Source organism: Acanthaster planci, linkage group LG14 (assembly GCF_054643075.1).
Source record: "Acanthaster planci isolate LZ-2023a linkage group LG14, COTS_SCS, whole genome shotgun sequence".
Classification (NCBI taxonomy): domain Eukaryota; kingdom Metazoa; phylum Echinodermata; class Asteroidea; order Valvatida; family Acanthasteridae; genus Acanthaster; species Acanthaster planci.
In genome coordinates this window covers 11729402-11749876 of record NC_141790.1, presented here as the reverse complement: position 1 = coordinate 11749876, position 20475 = coordinate 11729402, and the positions used below count along the sequence as shown (strand labels likewise).

The 20475-nt window shown below is 41.0% G+C and overlaps 2 protein-coding genes across 10 annotated transcripts in view; one reads left to right on the top strand and one right to left on the bottom strand.

Annotated features, from left to right (window-relative positions):
• dhx33 (DEAH-box helicase 33) overlaps positions 1 to 10596 on the top strand; it is a 29740-nt gene extending 19144 nt beyond the window's left edge. For 4 of the 6 annotated variants that reach the window (XM_022242893.2, XM_022242890.2, XM_087145652.1 and 1 more), the window contains exons 2-23: positions 78 to 347; positions 1285 to 1335; positions 1897 to 1968; positions 2334 to 2387; positions 2850 to 2905; positions 3184 to 3301; positions 3404 to 3502; positions 3984 to 4069; positions 4390 to 4478; positions 4860 to 4942; positions 5038 to 5135; positions 5499 to 5597; positions 5705 to 5779; positions 5971 to 6061; positions 6261 to 6326; positions 6534 to 6622; positions 6907 to 6973; positions 7193 to 7297; positions 8323 to 8456; positions 9114 to 9180; positions 9525 to 9634; positions 10100 to 10596. In XM_022242893.2, the coding sequence (XP_022098585.2) occupies positions 153 to 347; positions 1285 to 1335; positions 1897 to 1968; positions 2334 to 2387; positions 2850 to 2905; positions 3184 to 3301; positions 3404 to 3502; positions 3984 to 4069; positions 4390 to 4478; positions 4860 to 4942; positions 5038 to 5135; positions 5499 to 5597; positions 5705 to 5779; positions 5971 to 6061; positions 6261 to 6326; positions 6534 to 6622; positions 6907 to 6973; positions 7193 to 7297; positions 8323 to 8456; positions 9114 to 9180; positions 9525 to 9634; positions 10100 to 10181 (1986 nt within the window). In that variant the 5' untranslated portion in view covers positions 78 to 152 and the 3' untranslated portion in view covers positions 10182 to 10596. The remainder of the gene's footprint in view (positions 1 to 77; positions 348 to 1284; positions 1336 to 1896; positions 1969 to 2333; positions 2388 to 2849; positions 2906 to 3183; positions 3302 to 3403; positions 3503 to 3983; positions 4070 to 4389; positions 4479 to 4859; positions 4943 to 5037; positions 5136 to 5498; positions 5598 to 5704; positions 5780 to 5970; positions 6062 to 6260; positions 6327 to 6533; positions 6623 to 6906; positions 6974 to 7192; positions 7298 to 8322; positions 8457 to 9113; positions 9181 to 9524; positions 9635 to 10099) is intronic. The other 2 variants (XM_022242891.2, XM_087145653.1) reach the window with 1 other exon arrangement.
• A 7-nt stretch (positions 10597 to 10603) lies between these two features.
• On the bottom strand, positions 10604 to 20319 carry LOC110983559 (uncharacterized). 4 transcript variants are annotated; one of them, XM_022242888.2, is made up of 17 exons: positions 20213 to 20319; positions 19153 to 19259; positions 18808 to 18921; positions 18336 to 18450; positions 18092 to 18128; positions 17778 to 17881; positions 17515 to 17610; positions 17370 to 17404; positions 16902 to 17040; positions 16459 to 16606; positions 15706 to 15930; positions 15341 to 15456; positions 14984 to 15075; positions 14117 to 14751; positions 13323 to 13712; positions 13017 to 13130; positions 10604 to 12565 (listed from the first exon to the last, which is right to left on the bottom strand). In XM_022242888.2, the coding sequence occupies exons 2-17, from the start codon at positions 19209 to 19211 to the stop codon at positions 12309 to 12311; spliced, it is 2676 nt and encodes an 891-aa protein (XP_022098580.2). In that variant the 5' UTR covers positions 19212 to 19259; positions 20213 to 20319; the 3' UTR covers positions 10604 to 12308. The 4 variants fall into 4 exon arrangements, with proteins under 4 accessions (XP_022098580.2, XP_087001773.1, XP_087001774.1 ...); XM_087145647.1 differs by lacking the exon at positions 20213 to 20319 and adding an exon at positions 19955 to 20167; XM_087145649.1 differs by having other exon boundaries at positions 12466 to 12565; positions 12935 to 13130.
• Positions 20320 to 20475: the final 156 nt, after the last annotated feature.

Below are 20475 nucleotides of genomic sequence, written 5' to 3'. Positions count from 1 at the left end.
AATGTGGTTAACTTAATGGTCAACATTGATAAGACTTGTTAAAAAATGCTTGACAATTTGTATTTGTTTCAAATTAGTAAGTATGTAGATGACCATTGGTGAGGAAACAACCTGCGAATGATCAACCAAGGAAAATCAAACAAGGCACCATCATGAACTCAGAAACACCCAAACGTCGGAAGTTCTCCCAAGACAGTGGTGTGGAGCAACTGCAGGATTTGTACCAGCATCGTTGTAGTCTGCCTATCTACCCAGCCAGGGGGAAACTGATGAGAGAACTGCAGAAGAATGCCAGCTCCATCGTGATTGGGGAGACCGGTAGTGGCAAGACGACACAGATCCCTCAGGTAGAATGGATCCATCAAGCCATCAGGCTCCTCTCCTACCCTCTTCCACTATTGTCCTCCTGCCTCACCCCCCCCACCCCTGACAACACAAGCCTCTCATGGACCATACGTCACTCCCCATATTCACAGGTCATAGGTCATTCAAACTGATCCAGAAACTCAGGACTCCAACTACTCAGTTCATGTGAGTCCTACAACTATAAACAGTAAGAAGAATGCCCTAGCCATACAAGAAAATAGATTGGCAGATGAAAGAAGTCCATGACTCCTTCAAAAGATAAACTCTAGTCCTAAGACTTACCTGGTGCCTTGACTCTGTTCTGTGTGTCACTCTGTTCTGTGTGTCATATCTCCAGACTACTTTGAGCAGTGGGCCTGGTTAGGGTTTAATTATAAACTTGTGTCTGTGCTTGTGGCAAAACTTGGCACTCCCTGTCAGACTCAGGGAGTTAATTTGCAACATATCGAGGGATCTAAATATGACGCATTTAGCGTCGATCTGCGCACTTCCGCGTTTGAAAACGAGGCTGTATGTATTCAACTTCAGTTCTTAATATGATCAGAGGATTAAAAGTAAGGAGTCAAGACACAAAATACGTAAACGTTGTTAAATTCAGACTTTTCAGGCTGCAAATATTTGTGAAAGAGTCTTTTAGGATGACTTGACACTTAAAATCAAAAGAAAAAAGAACGGCAATTGACCACGAACTAACGTACCTGCGATGGTCGTGTATCTTGTGCAGTGGGCGTGGTTTAAACTGAAGTGGCGTTGTACATTCGAACCGGATACTGCATGTACTGTGTCGACTCCGCGGGCGCGTGTGATGAAGTTCAACACTTTTCAACGCTTTCAATGTAGATATATGCAGATGGCGCTAATGTGAAATCCCTCTGTAAGTATGATTTTTCAAACCGTTTCCATTTGTTTTTGTCCCAGTACCTGGTTGAAGGCAACGTATGTAAAGGAGGTATGGTAGCTTGCACCCAGGTATGTGACAAATTTGGACAGTTCATTAATTATTCAAATTCATAAACTTTGCCTGAAAACAAGCATTTCATTTTGTCTATCAGTAATGATGTTTTTAATAAATTTGGACGAATTGCTTTAAATGCTAGTAAGACAAACATTTTGGTATAGAGTCCCTGAAATGTTTCTACATTTATCAAATAATGACTTTTTATTTTGTTTTTTGAAAATATTTGGAATACTTTTAAGATCAGGTCCTCAAGAATACATGCAGGTGCATGTCCATGTATGTTTCTTATAACCTTTTAGTTTTTAGTTTTTTAAATTTTGTGTATGGCCCCTTCAAATCTTGTGGCTAGAGCTTGGTGTAGGGCTTCACTTTTTCTTGAAAAAAATCAATTAAGAAAAACATGTCGAATGGAACTTTGCAAGTTAAATGTCTACTTCTGCAACCATAGTTGTTTTCACAAGAACATTGGCCGTCTTCGTTGCTTTTTTCCCAGAGTTGGGACGTCAATACTCTTGACAAACTTGGCTCCACAGCACTTAATTTCAATTTTGTTTTGTTCCTTTCAATCACAGCCTCGTCGTGTGGCAGCCATCTCCATAGCAACACGTGTGGCAAAAGAAATGAATGCAAATCTTGGAGAGGAGGTACGTGTCGTTCCACAATTTGAAAAGCAACGATGGCGTCTTGTTTATTTTCTTTTTATGTGTATTTTGGGAATTACTAAATATCCAAAGTGCGCACACATCTAGCCTTAAATTTTCCACAGAAGGAAATGAATTTCAAATATTTCACATGTCGTACTTCCAATTCTGATTTCTTTTTGTTGCAACTTGTAGTTCTTGATTAGTTATGTGTTGGAATTCAGTTGTAGAGTCCCTTTTCTTATTATTTATGAAACCATGGTGACAATGCATGGCATATTGAATATCTTTCTAGCTTACTGAAGACTTATCTCTTAGCAGATTTTCCCTTGCGACAGACACTAACTGTACATCTTGAACTATGACAGGTTGGATACTGTGTACGATTCGATGATACGACATCTGCCAAGACCAAAATTAAGGTACATTGTACCTGTATACTGCTTCTCACATTTAAATGCCAACACACCCCCCCCCTTTCGGAAGTTTCTGGAGGCCGGTTAATTCTGTTCAACTTTTTGCATGCTGGTAAAAAAACACTTGCCTTGTTTACAAGCAAGCCTACAGGCGTCCTACTTTCCTAAGAATTTTTATAGTAATGATTTTAATATTAAATGGTCATTCTGGATTTGAGTAATTTATCTAGTGACACATAATTACATGTACACTGATGTCAATTTGTATTTCACTTAACTGGACAATTTGGAAACTGATCACGAAAGGGACTTCTTGAACAAAGACTTCAGGATGTATTTTTTGTCAGCTTGGGATTTCAGTATGTATTTTTTGTCAGCTTGGGAGTTCAGTATGTATTTTTTGTCAGTTTGTTGAGGCAATTTAGTTCCTGCGGTTTAAGTATTCCAGTTGCATTTTTTGTTTTACAGTACATGACGGACGGCATGCTGTTACGAGAAGCCATCTTAGATCCTAAACTTTCCAGGTACAAACGTGGTCATTTTCTCAAAAAAAGAGCATGAGACAAATAGGGGTAATGGTTCTGTTTGTTGAATTGAAAATGGCTATATTGCTTTTGGAGTTTGATCTTTCGAAGAATATCCTTTGTTTTGGAGTTTTTTGTTCTGAATTTTTAAAACCTAAATCTACCTTCTTCATCTGTTCAATTTATAGGAGAGATTTCATTCAGAAAGACAGACAAGACTTGCCATGTTAACACATTCGATTTTATAACTGGGTAAACTTTTTCCATCTCTCTGTCAGATACAGCATTGTAATCTTAGATGAAGCTCACGAGAGAACGGTCCACACCGACGTCCTGTTTGGTGTTGTCAAGAAGGCACAGAAGCAACGATCTGGAAACGAGGCCAGAACTCTGAAGGTAAGGCAAGGCATCCAGCAACTCTCTTTTATGGAAAAAATAAAGATGACTGAAATGTTACAAGTGTTTCCAAAAGCATCCCTCATCACCTTTTTCTTCAAGGTCATTGTCATGTCTGCGACGATGGACGTCGACCATTTCTCCCTGTACTTCAACAATGCTCCTGTTCTCTACCTTCAAGGAAGACAACACCCAATACAGGTTGGAACCAATCTCTCAGAGCTATGTGTTCTCACATTTTGCCATTGCCTTGTTGTAGAAGATCCAAGTTATCCCCAAGCTTAGCCTAAATTGTTCCAATCTGACGGAATGGCTGGGTTTCCTTGAATTGAGGACTGTACATACCATAAACTGTTACCTTACGTAGCGCAGTTTGATGATGGCTTATGCTCAGTTCAGGATTTTAGGAGATTTGGAAAGCTGCCGGCTATGCACACCAGAGAGAAGTTGGGCTGGATGTAAGCTCACTTATGAAGTATGCAAATGGTATCCTTCAAGTGAGGCTTTGTCCCAATTCCTGGCTGTGGCTAGATGATACCTGCAGCCATAAAAGCCTGCAGGTAGTGGCTACATGTGTTTCCCACAGGCTGGTTATAGCTAGCCGCAGCCGCTTCACTGGGACAAGGTCAGACTGTCAGGAGTCAGAGTTGACATGGCTGCCATGTTTGTCATTTGATTGTAGTTGCTTTATTCCAGCGAGTCCCAGACTGACTACCTCTTTGCCGCAATGGTGGCCATCTTTCAGATTCATCAGAAGCAGCCAGCGAGGTGAGCCGAAGAAAGATTAAAACACTTAGCATCTAACAGAACGAACAGATGCCGTCATAGAAACTCATAAAATGCCTTTGTATTGTGATTTTCTGCCATTTTGAATCAGACGGGATTCGGTACTTCTTTCTGTCCATTTACGTATACACTTGTTGTAAACCTCTCTTGACGATCCCCTGTTGTAACTGATAACTTGGGTAAAAAGGACATGTAGTTCTCAAAATCAATCAAGTGACTCTTTAGCTGTTTGGGATTGTGTTCTGTTTATACAGAAGTAGAATGTACCAGGTACTGTTCTTTTTATTTTGTCTCATTTCAAGTGAGGATATGCTGGTGTTTCTGACGGGTCAAGAGGAGATCGAAACCCTTGTGAGATCCATCAAAGAAGTTGCTAGAGACCTTCCGTCAGGTAGGAGACCTACCTCTGATCCCTGCACTCACTCCTGCCCTCCTACCTACCCAAGCCTATCCTGGTATGCCCAATCTCAAGTCCATTTCACAAGGTCTAGAAGAGATTTTGGACCTTGTCGAGATCTGCCTTGGAAGCTGTTGGAGGCTTTCTATCTGATCATGAAACTCTAGTCTGTGTCCCAAGATCACACACCCCCAAGATGCTTCCTAAAATGTTACTCCTAATGTACCCAGAGTCCTGTAGAGGTTGAATGAATATTATTTTAAAGCTTTTATAAACCTCTCAGGAGTAGTACGTGATAAACATTTTCATGAAATGAGGGCATCTCTATGTCTAGCGTTCTCTCAACATTGTCCTCCATGCTATTTCACCATGTAGATTGTCCTGGCCTGGTTGTAACTCCCATGTACGCAGCCTTACCATCACATCTGCAGTTGAAAGTCTTCCAGCCTACTCCACCTGTAAGTTTTAGAACTTTTCTTTCATTCCTGTTTTTCTAGGCTGGCTGGAAGAATCAGCAGTGTTATTTTCAAACTGCTCCTTGTTTTTTCTTCAGGGCAAACGAAAGATAATTCTCTCCACCAACATCGCGGAGACATCGGTGACTATTCCAGGTATCAAGCATGTGATAGACACTGGCAAAGTCAAAGCAAAGTGAGTGACTGCGGTTGTCTTTCTCAATAACGCAACCTTAGAATCTGCTGAAAGCTTTAAACCAAGAGTAAACAAGCTTGATAATCTCCACTTACTTGATTCTTTCCAGCTCCTGATTCAAGCTACTTTATTTATACTTCCATCAAACTTTCTGACATGAAATCACCAATCCCTCTTTTATCTGTGAATCTTTTGTCCAGGGCCTCAAATTAATTTTACGTGGATGAGAATGGTGCGCTTGAAATTTTGTATTTTCATATTTCCAGCAGAGAATCCCAGGTTTCAAGAAGCTGATATATTAATGGGCCAGTTGTCTTTTTTTCACTGCCTTAAATCTGTTCCTGCTGGATTTATTTTGACCAGGAGTTACCAGCCAGGGAGTGGGTTGGATATGCTCAAAGTTCAATGGGTCTCTCAGGCTCAGGCCTGGCAGCGGACGGGCAGAGCAGGGCGAGAGGACAGGTCAGTATCCCCTGCATGTATGAACCATAGAAGGCACTCTTTTGTCTATTTAAGCAGTAATAGTTTAGATTAACTGTTAAACAAAACCGTTCACTCTTTGTCAACAGTGGCACTTGCTGGCGACTGTACACCGAGAGTGAGTTTTCTCGTCTGCCCGTCAACACTATTCCAGAAATACAGAGGTACTCTGAACAAAACACAAACTAGAAGTCATGAAATTAAGAACAGGCTGCATGGAAGACTATCTACTGTGACCCTTTGTCATATGTGCTCAATTTGTTTTGAAGCAAATTCATTATTGTTGGTTTTACGTTTGGTTCAGGGTGTTTTATAGAAGGATTTATGCTTCATCTTTTTGGTCTGTAAACTGCAGATGTAACCTTGCTAACGTGGTGTTACAGCTGCTTGCTCTGAACATATGTGACGTGTTGACCTTTGACTTCATGGACCCTCCATCAAAAGAGGTGAGAAGAAACACCTGTACAAATTGTTAGTTAAAATGAGGTATGATCTAAAGCACTCTGCAGTATTTAAATTGGTCATCGGGTATGCACCTAGACGGCCGAGGGCGCTTTACTGCCATTCACAGGTTCTATTAAAATTTAGTCTAAACATTATTTTATTGTTAAGCCTTTTGAGTTGTATTCTTTTCTTCTATTGCAGTCTCTACACAGTGCACTGGAGCAGTTGCAACTGTTAGGTGCTGTGGATAAGGAAAACAATCAACAGGTCAGATGCATGAATGTGTATGAGAATATGAATATGTATATCAGATTAGATAAAAATATATGGTTGGGAAGTGTGTATGAAATATGCATATTACAATTATTCATGATGGAGGTGTGTGGTTTGAATATCCATGACATGTATAGGAGTGTGAGGTTATGGATATGTATAATGGTATGAATATTCAGAAGTCAATTTTTTTGTCATTAGCTGATGCCCATTGGCCGAGAGATGTCAGTATTTCCTCTGGAACCTAGACTTGCTCGAGTCATCCTAGCTTCCAAGCAGCATGGTTGTCTGTAAGTTGAAGAAAACATTGGGTAAAAATAACTGATACTCAGAATAGCGTAGAAATTTGTGAGTTTGCTGTAAAAATGTCAAAGCTCAGAAATAGGCAGTTAAAGTTGTTGGCAAGATGAGAAGTGAGAAAAAGTCAATGAAGGAAGATTGGAAATTTTCCAATGACATGGAATGTAAAAATTAGAGTGATTTCTGACATGAACAGTTTCAACTAAGTCATAATCTTAAATTGTGGAATTTTCTTGTGATATTTGAAAACCTGAATCTGTTTTTTTCATCACAGCGAGGAAAGTTTGACCATTGTGTCCTTGCTGTCTGTTGAGTCGATCCAACACTCGCCTCAGAACAAGGTAAGAGTGAGATGAGTGTTTGAGGAAGATTAATAAACTTGAAGAACGTCAACTTCAACCCCCAAAATGAAGAAGTCTTGAACAGTCACAAACAGCAGAGGTAATCAGAGATTAGAATTTGCTTTATTTTGCCACCGAGTGGTAAATTTCTTTATTGTTCTAAAGAGATTCGTTTTGAACTTTGAGATTAATATTTTACTTTGACTGTTTTTATCACAGAGGGAAGCTGCCTTGGTTGCTTGGAGAAAATTCCAATCCAGTGAGGGTGATCATTTGACCTTGCTGACGATGTACAGAGCTTACAAAGCAGTCAAGGGAAACAAGGTTAGGGGAACAAATTAATCTTAAAATTGGTTTCAAAATCGTAACAGGGTGGTCTTTGAAGGTATGTGAGCATTGTCTTGGGCAATGCTTCTGCAAGAGTCCAGGACCTGTTGCCATGGAACTTGTAAGCAGAAAATATAAGTAAATACAATGAGATATTGAGCAAAACTTAGCTGAGAACCACTCATGAACCGGGCATTTCGGTTGGTAACCTGTATCTGCTGAGAACCACTCATGAAGCGTGCATTTCGATTGGTAACCTGTATCTGCTGAGAACCACTCATGAAGCGTGCATTTCGATTGGTAACCTGTATCTGCTGAGAACCACTCATGAAGCGTGCATTTCGATTGGTAACCTGTATCTGCTGAGAACCACTCATGAAGCGTGCATTCGATTGGTATTCTGCTGAGAACCACTCATGAACCGTGCATTTCGATTGGTAACCTGTATCTGCCGAGAACCAATCATGAACCGTGCATTTCGATTGGTAACCTGTATCTGCCGAGAACCAATCATGAACCGTGCATTTCGATTGGTAACCTGTATCTGCTGAGAACCACTCATGAACCGTGCATTTCGGTTGGTAACCTGTATCTGCTGAGAACCACTCATGAAGCGTGCATTTCGATTGGTAACCTGTATCTGCTGAGAACCACTCATGAGCCGGGCATTTCGGTTGGTAACCTGTATCTGCCGAGAACCACTCATGAACCGGGCATTTCGATTGGTAACCTGTATCTGCCGAGAACCACTCATGAACCGGGCATTTCGATTGGTAACCTGTATCTGCCGAGAACCACTCATGAACCGTGCATTTCGATTGGTAACCTGTATCTGCTGAGCAGGGTTTTTCCTGTACTTAGTATCAAATTCCTGGGAGTAACAAGGTTAACATTGCCCAAGCACGTCAGTCAGCACAACGTAAAATTTGGGGGTTTGTTTGCAAAAACAAAACCCTGTGGCTTGTCAGTCACCGTAAGGACGGAACGTGACGTACCTCATTTCTCTGAATCTGTCCCTACAGGAGTGGTGTTTTGAAAACTTTGTGCATCAACGTAACATGCGGCATGCCATGGAGATTCGGGCCCAGTTGAGAGACCTGTGTGTCAAGGCTGGTTTGCCCATCATGTCATGTGGTCAGGACACCACGCCAGTCAGGTAATGGGCTTCTTCTTTAAGTTTGATTCTGAAAAGACTACTCCATGCGATCAATTCCTTCCTAGGATAATTCTTACCAATTGTTTTGGTTACTTTAATCCTTCCGGTCTGAATAAGTGATTGTGTTTCAGGTATTTGTGTTCCAGCATCAGATATTCAACTTTTTCCCAGAATTGTCATGACTCGAGTCAATGACTCGACTCAATGACTCGACTTGAGTCCTGATGGGTAAATGACTCAACTCAGTTCGAGTCTCTTCGACCTAATGACTCGACTCAAATCTCTCATGGAGACTTGACTTGAGTACAAGCTTATAAGACTCAAGTCTTAAAAAATTAAAAGTAAAATTCTTTTGGCAAAAAACCTAATTTGAAATCAGAGTTACGGTGCTGCTCTTATATCGATTGTGAATACGTAGCACAGGATGTATACATAGTGTGTCTAAATGAAACTAAACAAACCAAAATATGACTTGCATGTAATTGTGTTATTGTGTTTTGCTCAAAAATTTGTGACTCAAATTGACTCGAGCTCAGTACCTGACTTGAGCTCAGTACTTGACCTAATGACATGACTCGAGTCACAATGTTAAAATGACTTGAGTCACCAAATTTAGTGACTCGTTACAACACTGCTGTTTCCCTTCATGTCTTTCAGGAAATGCCTTGTTCAGGGACTGTTCATGAATTCTGCTGAGTTGCAGAGAGATGGCACGTACTTCACAGTGAGCCACTTTACACATCATCAGTTAGGCTAAAAACATTAAAGCCATTGAAATTCTCCAGTCTGAGCTTGTTTTCAGCTGAACAGACTTTGTTAGGGTGACTTTTAATGATTTTGTTCTTTAATAACGAAGTTGTCAGTTGTTTTGGAAATCCAACAGTTTGTATGCTGCAAATGTGCAGTGCAAAAATCATGTTGCCGCCATCATCCACCTGTCAATCAAATTAAAAGCTAGCCACATTGTGCATATGCATGAGGTGCATCATGACACACCCTCCCAACTCTGCTTTCAGCCATTTAAACCAGAGTTTTCTGTGAGACGTATATTTTCTACCTTTCCTGCAGCTTGATCGCAAGCAGACAGTCAGCATCCACCCCTCATCCTGTCTCTTCCAATGCAAACCAGCATACCTCCTTTATGGTGAACTCGTCCAAACCACCAAGTGTTACATGAGGTGATTTCATGCCTATCTTCATCTGATCCACCCCAATCTAAACCTTAACAGCATCTCTGTATTCCTTAACCCACGTGATGCCACAAAAAGTTTACAGTACATTATGAAGTTCAAGTATAAACTCTGATTATTCAACTATTGCTTGGACAATAGTTGACCAATAGGAACCAGAGCCTTGGATATGGTTTTGCCACTGTTTTGTTGCATCCTTGATTGTATAATGAAGTATACCGTCAAGCACCGAGAACAGTTGTTTGAAATGAAGCAAGCACAAGACCAGTGACGAATGAAGCCAGCAAAAACTCTGAACAGTGATCACTTTGTTTCTTTGCAGCACACAGGTGATGTGATCTCAAAACCATCCCGGCCAGGATAATTTCTTGAACCATCAACATGTTCCAATCTTCTCCCGGGTTTTCATCGTTCCAGTGATAATTGGGGTAACTTTTTTTTGTTTCCTCCTAGAAATGTGTGTGTCATCGACCCTCAGTGGCTCTATGATGTCGCCCCAGATTACTTCAGACAGAGAGTGGCTAGGAACAGGTGATGAGGTGATGCGAAGAACAGGGACCTAGATTCTTTAACCACTTGAGCTTATACTCGGGGAGAGAAAATGTTCGATGCACGGTGACCCAAATACGATGGAAACTCAGCTTTGTTGACAAGGGCCCATGTCAAACCATAATAACTTTCCAGTGCCTCACAAGATTAGCCAATTTAGATTCATACCCTGTCATCCCGAATCCTTGATTCACAGTTCAGTTTTTGTCAATTTGTAGTGCAAGCACATGTAAGTGCCTTCACACCACAGATGTGCATTTGCTGGTGTGCCCAGGGCATAGTGACCTTGACCTAACTGCAAGCCATTTCACATCCTATGTGCTCACACACATTTTTATTCTTCAAATCTAAAATGAGAATTTCAGTCTTCCTCATTGTCCTATAAACATGAACAGAATGAAGCACATCTCTTCTTCTAATGTAGTTTATTTCACCTACGAAAATACAACACTTTCCATACGTCCGAAGCACAGGATTAGAGTTTTTGATGTACACTTTTTACGGAATTCAATTTCCTAAAATACCTGAACAGGAATCAAGTGGAAGTCTTAACTTGGAATTACTGCAACGAAACTTTTAGTACGCAATGTACATTATACGCCTACAGTGAAATCGTAATGTACAGTTATCTCGTTCTTACTAGACAACGCTGAAGCACAGTCCCAATTTTAGAAGAATATCCAGTCAATCTTGAGGTTATTGAAATGACTTTGTATCCTAAACTCTACAAACCCCTAGGGTGTATGCAAAATATGGAACTTGGAACTGATGATACTCATTGCAATATATTTTGCATTCAAATAACTATGAAAGCAGCCTATTCATTAAGCATTACAGTCGAACCTCGTTAAAAAGAGTTCTTTGGACTTGGCAAATTACCTTGTTATATACAGGAACCTTGCATTATCCGGGATGAAAACAATGCAAAACAAAGGAGTGGGACCTAACAATTTCCTCATTGTAAGCAGAATCTTGTATTAAGAGTGCTCTTATTAACGAGGTTCAATTGTATTTAGTACCATTGCAATGGACATCAAGGACACGCTATTTCTGGTCCATAAAAATGTAGGAATTCAGTACAAGGAAGAACTATTTATTGTCAGGACTAACTATTTTCAATTCAGATATAATTTAAACACTTTCCGTTTCATACACAGAATAACAGCAACATTCTATATACATGTACCTCATTCTTGGAAGAAATTGGACAGAATGAAAGAAAACAAAATCCAACAATTACAAGGGATGGAATCAGTGTGTAAAGAACAATAATGTCACAGAAAACAGCAATATATTCTATCAATATTCAACCTGAACATTCGGAAAACCTTAACATTTTGAGAAAGCAGTGTATACATGTACGTGTTATCACCTTTTAAGTTTGAATTTCTCTGCAGGCAGAAGACCTTGTTTCTCAGTAAATGTTATGCACAGACAGTGAAGTGAAGTCTGGACGGATCTCCAACAATAGACCTGACAGATGTCCAATTTTGGACTGTGTTAACAAAAACGTAACTTTCCCTCAAACATTCAAATGTAAAATTTGTATTTAAGTGAATGTATTTTTGGTGTTAAAAGGAGGATTTTCTGTAAGAGAAAACTTTTGGTACATGTAACTGCAAGTACGGCAGTTAATATCCGTGGTAAAAAAATTTTGTAATAAATGGATATCAGCAAACCAGCTTTTGGTGTAACTGCTTCAGCATTATTTTCTCTTGATTTTAGCATGGTAAAAAGGTGTACTTTGTTTTCCTGAGCTAGAGATCTACGTGTCATTATCTTTCCAATGCTAGGGGCTTAGCCAGGAATTTGTCTTGACGTCTTCCAGAAACCCTGTTGGTCATTTTGATAAATTTTGGATAAATAAAATGTCAGAAACTTGGATGCCTTGTTTTGTTCACTTCAAAGCAAATTTAAAGACTGCTGGCTAAAACCCCACTCAGTTTGTGGAGTGTTCTGGCACTCTGACTATTCAGAAGCTAATGCCTGTCCTTAAGGAGTGACGAGAAATGGTACTGGATACATGATTCTACTACGAAGGACAAGGGCTCGGGGTTGCTTCAAGGAAAAACCAGACAGGGCATTTACAAGTACCCGGACTCAGCAGCCTTGACTAATTCAATGCCTGCACCTCAGCTGTGTATCTCTGCATCTCCAAGAAACCTTGGCTGTCCTCGTCACTTTCCTCGGAGCTGATGCTCTCGCCTGTCAGGAAGTCGTAGGGTGTGCTAAGTCCCGATCCCATGCCGTCGTCTTGCAGGATGCCCAGCTCGGCGTCTTGGCTGAAACTGTTCTCTCGGTAGATGTCATCAGCATTGTCGTGGTCATCGTCGGGATCCGGAAGGCTCATGCTGGTAAGACGACCATCCGCTGCAATGAGTAATTAACATCATTTTGCTTAATATCCCATCAGGTCTTGGCTACTCAGGAATAAGAGAACGGTAAACGATGGAGTGATAGTCCACTTTGTCATTGTTTTAACAGTGACCAAACCCACCGAGTGCCCCCTCTAGAAAATGAAGGCTTCCCAAGTGCCCTGTACCCCAGCTACATCGCCGCCTGGCTGTTGGAGGATTCAGAATGGGTAAAAAAATTGGGGGAAAACAAATTAAATTCCAAAAAAGGCTTTCATAATAAGAGGAAGAGATTGCAAAATACAATTTGAGGGGAGGTTAAAAGAGTTATAACTAAAGTGGGGATTGAACCATGATCTGATGATCAATGACCAGGGTACTCTACCTATTTGCTCACTGCCTACAAAACAGGTGCTGTAATTAATTAACATCACGGTGACAGTAACTATCACTGAGTGATTGACTACCTGTGATTCTACCGGACTGTGAGGCTAGCTCCCAGGTCAATTGCTCGAGGGTTTCTTTATCAGCCATCTCCGTATCATCCCTGCCCACGTTGTCATAAACCGTCATGTCGTCTCCTGCCAGATACCAAATGGCTCGGAATTAGATGTGAGATTTGCTGACCGACCACCCTCAAGCTTCGGGACCACCAAAGCAAACTGATGAGGAAAATTCTGACAAGATCTCAGAAAGCCGTCAATAATGATACTTTTAAGTTAGGAATAGTAAAACTGGAGAAAGGTTAAGAGTTATGTCCGGTAAAAACTCACCATCCACCGCGATGCGGCTGCTACTGCAATCAGGTTCCATTTGCTCAGTGCTTTGTGCTTCATTTCCTATTGTCTCATTGTTATTGTTGTTCAATCTCTTTCCCTTCTTGGACAGCTCCTCACTCAGTACCCAGGAGATGGTGTTGTCCGCATCAGGGCGTGGCTTGGCACCAGACCCTTCCCCCTTGAGTCTTGCCATGCGACCTTGGATCTCCGCGCCCCCGGGCTCTTGGGCCCTCGGGGGCTTGACAAGGCGGGACTTGGCAGCACTGCGTTGGGATTGACGACTGCTCTTTGGCGGAGGAGACGGGGAGAAGGGTTGGAGGGATTCGTGGAGGGTTGGCCTGGCGACTGCTAGGCTGCTGTCTGGTCGCCATGAAGTTACAGCACCTGTAAAAGACAGAAACATGTTTGCAAAGATGACATCGACCAATCCCACAGTAATTTTTTTTTACTTGTAATATTGATCTGTGCCATTCAAGGGGTAGTTTTGAAATCGGCTGTGAAAACAAATGTTGCAAAACCACTCCCTAGCAGCAGACACTCATAGTATATATCTCCTCTACAGCAATCTTGCCGAAAAGCTACGTTGAAACAAATGTACTCTATACAGGCTGCTGGCTGAAGCATTCTCTTTAAAGATGGCTTTGTTCAGAAAAGAGCTTGCCTCTGTTTGATAAAATGAGAGCGATTTTCCTCAAAAAGATAGAACTTCAGATTTAAAATCTGGCACAGGAATCTCTTTGCGTTCACTGCTCTGTAGTGGGATATTCTCAGAATGTGTGTACACATACCCCTGTAGGAGCATTCTGGAAGCTGATTGATGGGCGTCATCATTCCACCATCCTTGCCAACCTCTGTGCTCACATCAACCTGCTCTCCTCCCATCCCAGCCAGGAAGAAATCTCCTAGACCTGCCTTGTACTGATACAAAGGATGCCTGGAGAGATGACTGGTTGTCACGAGCTCCCTGGATGGGCTGCTTGTCAGTCCCGAAACGCTCCCTACTGGTGTTTTGCTTTCAGGAGCATCTCTCAGTCCCGAGGTCTCTGCTAATGGTCTACTTGCTGCTCTGGGGTTCGCACTCTTGGATTTCAGCTTGGTGGGACTTTTCTCCTGGGCGGGTTTTGTTCTTGCGGAGCGTATGGATGCAAGACTCATGGAGGCATCAAACTGCTCAGGCGTTGAACGCTGCTGTTTGTTTGTCGTCTGCTTGCCTGTGGGGTTGCCTCTCAGCGGAGTTGATCCAGGTCTTGTTGGCTTGCTTTCTGGATGGTGTTGCTCTCTCTGAAATGATGATAACCTTGTTGATGACTGACCAGAAGTCTTGAGCTCGTCGGATCTTATTAAGGGTTCTGATTGTGTGTTTAGGGGTTCTGCTGGTGTTCCAGGGCTGTGGATGTCACAAGGTGTGTAGGTACTGTCCCCTCTGAAAGACACAAATACAAAGCTCACCAACGTTTCATCTCCAATAGAGGTTTTGCATGGTAGCCATCTTGCAAGGCAGTTCTTTTGTTCCACAGGGAAATCTCCTTCATGCATACCTTGTGGAACAAAAGCACTGGCCTGCAAGATGGCCACCATGCAAACCATTTATAATTCCTTCCATTACTTTTCATTTACTTAATATAAAAAGGAGACTAACATAGTGTACTCCTCACCTTGCAAACTGATCCAATGCTGGTGATTTGGGGTCATTGACCTCTTCAACACTATACACTGAACCCACCTCCGTGACGTCATTAATTGGGGCCTAGGAAGATTGAGAAGCATTTAATAGTCTCAAACTTTTCTGCAAGAATAGTGCACAGGGACCTGTTTAAAGACAGCATCTCGATGGCACTTGTCGTCAGAAGGATCGTGACCAGGTAATGTTCATAGAAATAAAAAGCACACAAAAACAAAAGCTTCAGAGAGACATCACTTAGGAACCGTTCAGGTTTTTACTGGTCAGGCTAACAGGAGTGATACAAATTATAAAAGATGTGCAGCTGTGGAAGAATCATTTCTAATTTCACCTCAATCACTTCAACTATGGAGAGGGCACTCTCTAGTCTAGTTTCATCTGGTGTCTTGGATTTACTAAAGATGCCAATGTAACGTTGGTGTTCTTCCTGCAGTTCACTCTCATCATCTGCGAGATAACGACAGGTGTGATCATTAAAACGTTTCTTTGTGATTACTCCTTCATGTTTGTGTTTCACAATCGGACCTATTGACTGCTTTTATTAATGAGGTTCAAAATGTGTAGTTTACACATTTCACTTATAATTCATCAAATCACACCATTGAATGCCTCTACCAATTAATAAATTATCAAAAACATGTCAAATTATACAGAAATTTCTATCATCTATGACAACTTGAATCTACCAGGAAGTACCTGAAAAGTTGTCCACTTGTCCATTTGTCAGCATCTCGTTTTCTTGCCTCGGTGAGCATGTTTCCTTTGTCTCATCGCCTGAGAGTCGAGGTGAAGACAAAGGGGACAGCTCCGTGCGGCGATGCTTCTTGATGAGTAGTTTATCTGCGTAGGTGATGGACGTGTCTTCCTGAAATTTGATCTCAATGGGCTGGGGTTCGGTGGACGTACCACTCGCAATGCTCTCTGCAGTAAAGAACAAAAATCCGTCACTCTGTGCCTTTAGAGAAGACAGTACCACAATCTTACTAATGTTGACAGATTGTATTCAAATGAAATAAACTAGTACATTATTCCAAATTATATTCTGGGATTCTGGCAATGGAGGACTTTAAGCTGAGGCATGTTGCATCAATTTAACTTGACCACTTATGTCATGCTGGGTCATTATATAAATCTAGGGTCCAAGGAGTGGACATATTTGTGTGCCCGTTACACCACTCCAGTCTAATTTAAACACAGAAATGTCAATGTACATGTAATTGACTTCAAACATTTTTATTTGTTTGGCATGGTAAATGACATTACTTCATCACTTTTGGAAATTCAAGAATGTATTCTAAACTTACAAAGTCACATATCAGATGTGACAGTGGCACAGGAGATTGGACCCCAAATTTATAGAATGTTGCCGCTGCAAAATCAGACATTCACCAAGCACTGAGCCCTTTTGAGTGATTTCATGGAACTGTCAGGGAGGGCCGCCGTTTCTACCTGTCTTAACCTCCTGTTTCTGTCTAGCCGGGGCACCATTCTGTCTGCCAGCTCTCCACTCTGCTAAGGCTTGGGCAAAGGATTGTGCGCTCTCCTCCTCGCTGAATGTGCCTTGGAGAAAGGTTCCTCCCTCCATCTCCCTGGAGGCCTAGGAAGTGATACAACATTCAATCAGTCGATGGTAACGTGAAAGGGATCTACATGTATATAAAGAACACATCTTGCTGAATAAAACAGATATGATATGATGTCAAGCGAATGGGTAAAGTCAAACCTGATGTGTGCTTACAACAACAGGAGAAAAGTTGGAAGATGGAATCTGTTTAAACTAACAAGCATGTTCTTGACTGTACAAAATACTGCGTCGCAACAAGTACCTCAAGTTTTTCAGCCTATCCCTACTTCTTAGAACCTCCCAGTTTTCCAGAATATTCTCAACACACCTTGAGTTTGATGGGGACAGTCTTAACCTGTTCAGAGATGCCATCTGTTGATGTGGTGGTCCTGCGGCTTGCGCTGGAAGGTCTTAGGAGTAAGCTATCTGTTGAGCTCTTGGGGGACGGTGTCATTCCGTTACTTGAACTGCAGAAAGAGAGACGTTATCAGTTGATCAAATTAAAGAGTAATCAACTGCCAGTTGGAAAAGTCAAATTAAAAGAGGATTTGAGACTGGTGACCTATGGAGAGATCCATCCAATCAATGTCTTTGATCTGTGGATATTTGTTGGAAGCCATGAAACCTAGAAATGCAATTGGTCTGTGGATCACACACTTATCATACTTTTGATTTGTTTCCTAAATTAACAAGAAACTATTATAGAAAAAAAATTGCATCAAAAAGATTCAAACGTTCTTCTCCAAATTTAATCTAGCAACATTTATGCCAGTCAGGTTAGAGAAAGTATACTTACTCAAGAGAACTGGAGTTAGATGAGCTGTTGTGTTTCTGTAACAAGACAAACAAGTTTTCTTGTAAATTAAGATACAAATAAAATCTGAGACAAATTCTGCAAGTTTGGATGTCCAAATACTAGACCACCTACTTCATAAATTTACCTGGAAGGGCACAGAGCGATGGTTTTTCAAGGCTCCTTTCAGATGGAATTTGGCAAAACAACTTGTACAGTAGTTCTCTCCACATTCCATGCAAGTCTATAGAAGGATAAACAAAATTTCTAACTCAAAACCAAACCTTAAATTCTTCAAACATGGCACCTCAATTTGAAAGTTGAAGTCTCATCAGAAAACCTGGTTCATACATCACAACCACAGCGAAGTTTACAGGGTTAAAAGCGGCCAAAAAGCTTTAGACAACTCACCAAGGCAACAGCTTTGTGTTCACACTGTCCGCAAGCTGGTCCTTTCAACTTTGGTGGACTTGAGTCAGAAAAAGAACGTGCTACTGGCGCACGTTTTGGAAGATCTAAAGACAGTGAAATGTAAGGGAAAAGTGTAACTGATTCAAACAAAAGACGCATCCAATCAATTTCCTGATAACAAGTTTGAATGGAAAGCAGCATTCTTTTAAGTTTAAAGCAGTCTTCTTGCAGACTGGATCATTGAAACAATTATCAGCGTTGCACAAAGAAGTCAATTTAGGCATCTCCAACTCTACCCATCAGCATACTCTTACCTAATGGTGAATCCTTCAGCACCTTGATTTTTCTAGCCTAAAAGGAAAGCAAAAATTACTCAGTAAAAACAATCATGATTCAATGGTCAAGCTTGGTTGAGAATGAAGTTTGATGCTCATGAAACACTACGACTATAATCTGCCAAACTAAACGTGATATAAAAATTTCTTACATGTTGACAGTCACACGAGGTATGACCAAGACATTAAGATGACATTTCTTTCCGAGATCTACACAGCCTACCTTTCCTTTAGAGTGCAAGGGCTTGCTTGGTTCTTTCTTCAACAAGTCACTGCCGTGTGTTGTGACAGCGCCTGGCTTACCAGAAGACCAGATAGATCCATCAGAATGCATGTTCCTGTCACCACGAAGACACGGCAAAATATAACACTCTTCATGGCAGGAAAGTCAAGGATTTGCTTACAACACAAGACAGTTTCTGAGGGAACTTCCGAGTAACCAGTCTATTTGGCTGTTGATTGTTCTATCATGACGATGACAAGCAGTTAGCAAGGACGAGCACTGTAAAGCCTGGGGGGTGGACATGAAGTGACCACTGGTGCCAACGAGTAATGACCACTTTCCCTCAGGTTTGATTTCTGCTCATGCCCACCACAATAGCAGGTCAGTAGATAAAATAAATAAAACCCTGAAACTAAATCTAAAGCCCAACCCCTACTGAGCAACTGTACAGTCTTGTCACAACTCTACTTACTCCCTCTCCTGTTTCTGTCGTCTCATGCTTAGTTTCAATTCTCTTAGTCGAGCTTCCATCTTGTAGTTATCAGTATCCAAGCGCTCCGAGTCCTTGGATGATAGTTGAGGGTTCCTAAATACACCAAAAATACAGGTAATTGTTGCTTGCTTAAATGCCTGTAACAAAATAACTAGGGATGATAATAAACATTATTGATAAACACTGAACAGTCTATGTCTATTCTCCAGGGTAATCTTTGTCCCTTAGGGAGGGGTAGTTTTGTTTTTATAGCCCATCATTTACAGAGACAAGTACAAGCTAGGCCACATTCTGGTTACCCAAGCAACATGTAACATCACTCGCCTGAATCTGAAGGAAGTTGGATCCTTGGTGGATGTGTTGAATGGCCTAAGGCTTGCCATGTTACCACAGTCAAACGTTTCTCATGCACAAAGTTCAACTCTCTACTCCTTTGGAAAAAAAAAAGAGGAAAGAGTTCCATAACCATATCTGGACATCATTTGACAGTAAGCGGCTGGCCCAAAACCCTTAAGCCTGCCATTCATTTCTAATAATTAACCAGTTAATGTATATGTAAAGACTAACTTACACGTACATGTAAGACCTAAAACATTTACCGACCCTGCTAGTATTGGGAATATTGCATTGGGCATGCTCAGTGCTAGGTCTAAACTGGACCTATAAAACTTTACATTAGAGGGCTGACAATACCAAAATGCTTTCTCCCTTTATGATGGCTAATTACAATATGTCGCTACAGGAAAATCTAGTCAGGTGACTGTTGGAGGATTGCATATTTGGGGACACTCGGCTTTTGGTAATTTTAATCTCGTAAAACTGGTCAGCTCCCAAGAAATCCAAAGGCAACACTCTCTTTTTGCGCTGACCCTATTTCTATTTTCTTCTTTATTGGAAATGGTGACTAAGAATGTGAGAAAATGTGACTTTCTTATAAACCAGCCATGCAAATTTGAATCCCCCATCATTTGCCAAGCGTTAATTGAAAAAACATTGTCAGAGTAGTCACTAAGACAGACCTCGGCCTAGACTCATCTACCATGTATGTCTACATAAACCATGTGAATCCAAACATGTTGAAGTGTAGGTCTCTCTTATAGGAACAGGGTCCCCAAATATACAATACCTGATGTTAGTTGTCCCCGTCCGTATTGACTGCTTTTATACTCAAAATAAAATCTGACAAGGGTTGCCTATCTGTCGGAAATACAAGCTTTTGGCATAAACAAGATAAGCTGATTTCCCCCACGTTCCCGAACGTTCCTGAAAACTGAACATCATCAGACAGCAATCTAAGATTTCCTGAGCAATAACAGCAAAAGTACGTTTAACAAGAAGGTGAAACTATCCTTAAACATCAATAAAATCTTCTATTAAAACATACCCGATGAAACGAAAACAATTTTCTCATCCGTGAATGGCCCAACAACGATCGGAAGTTTATTTCGCTGCCAGGTGATTCAAAACATTCAAAATGGCGCCTGATATTTGCATACGATGAATAATCATGATGTCATCGTAAAACGTCTCATAAAAAGTCAAGCAACTCTATCTGATCAAACTTATTCAAATATTTTTTAAATGATTGATTTGACAATGATAAAGATTTACACAAATCATGCAAAGAATGTTATTTAGGTTTATCAC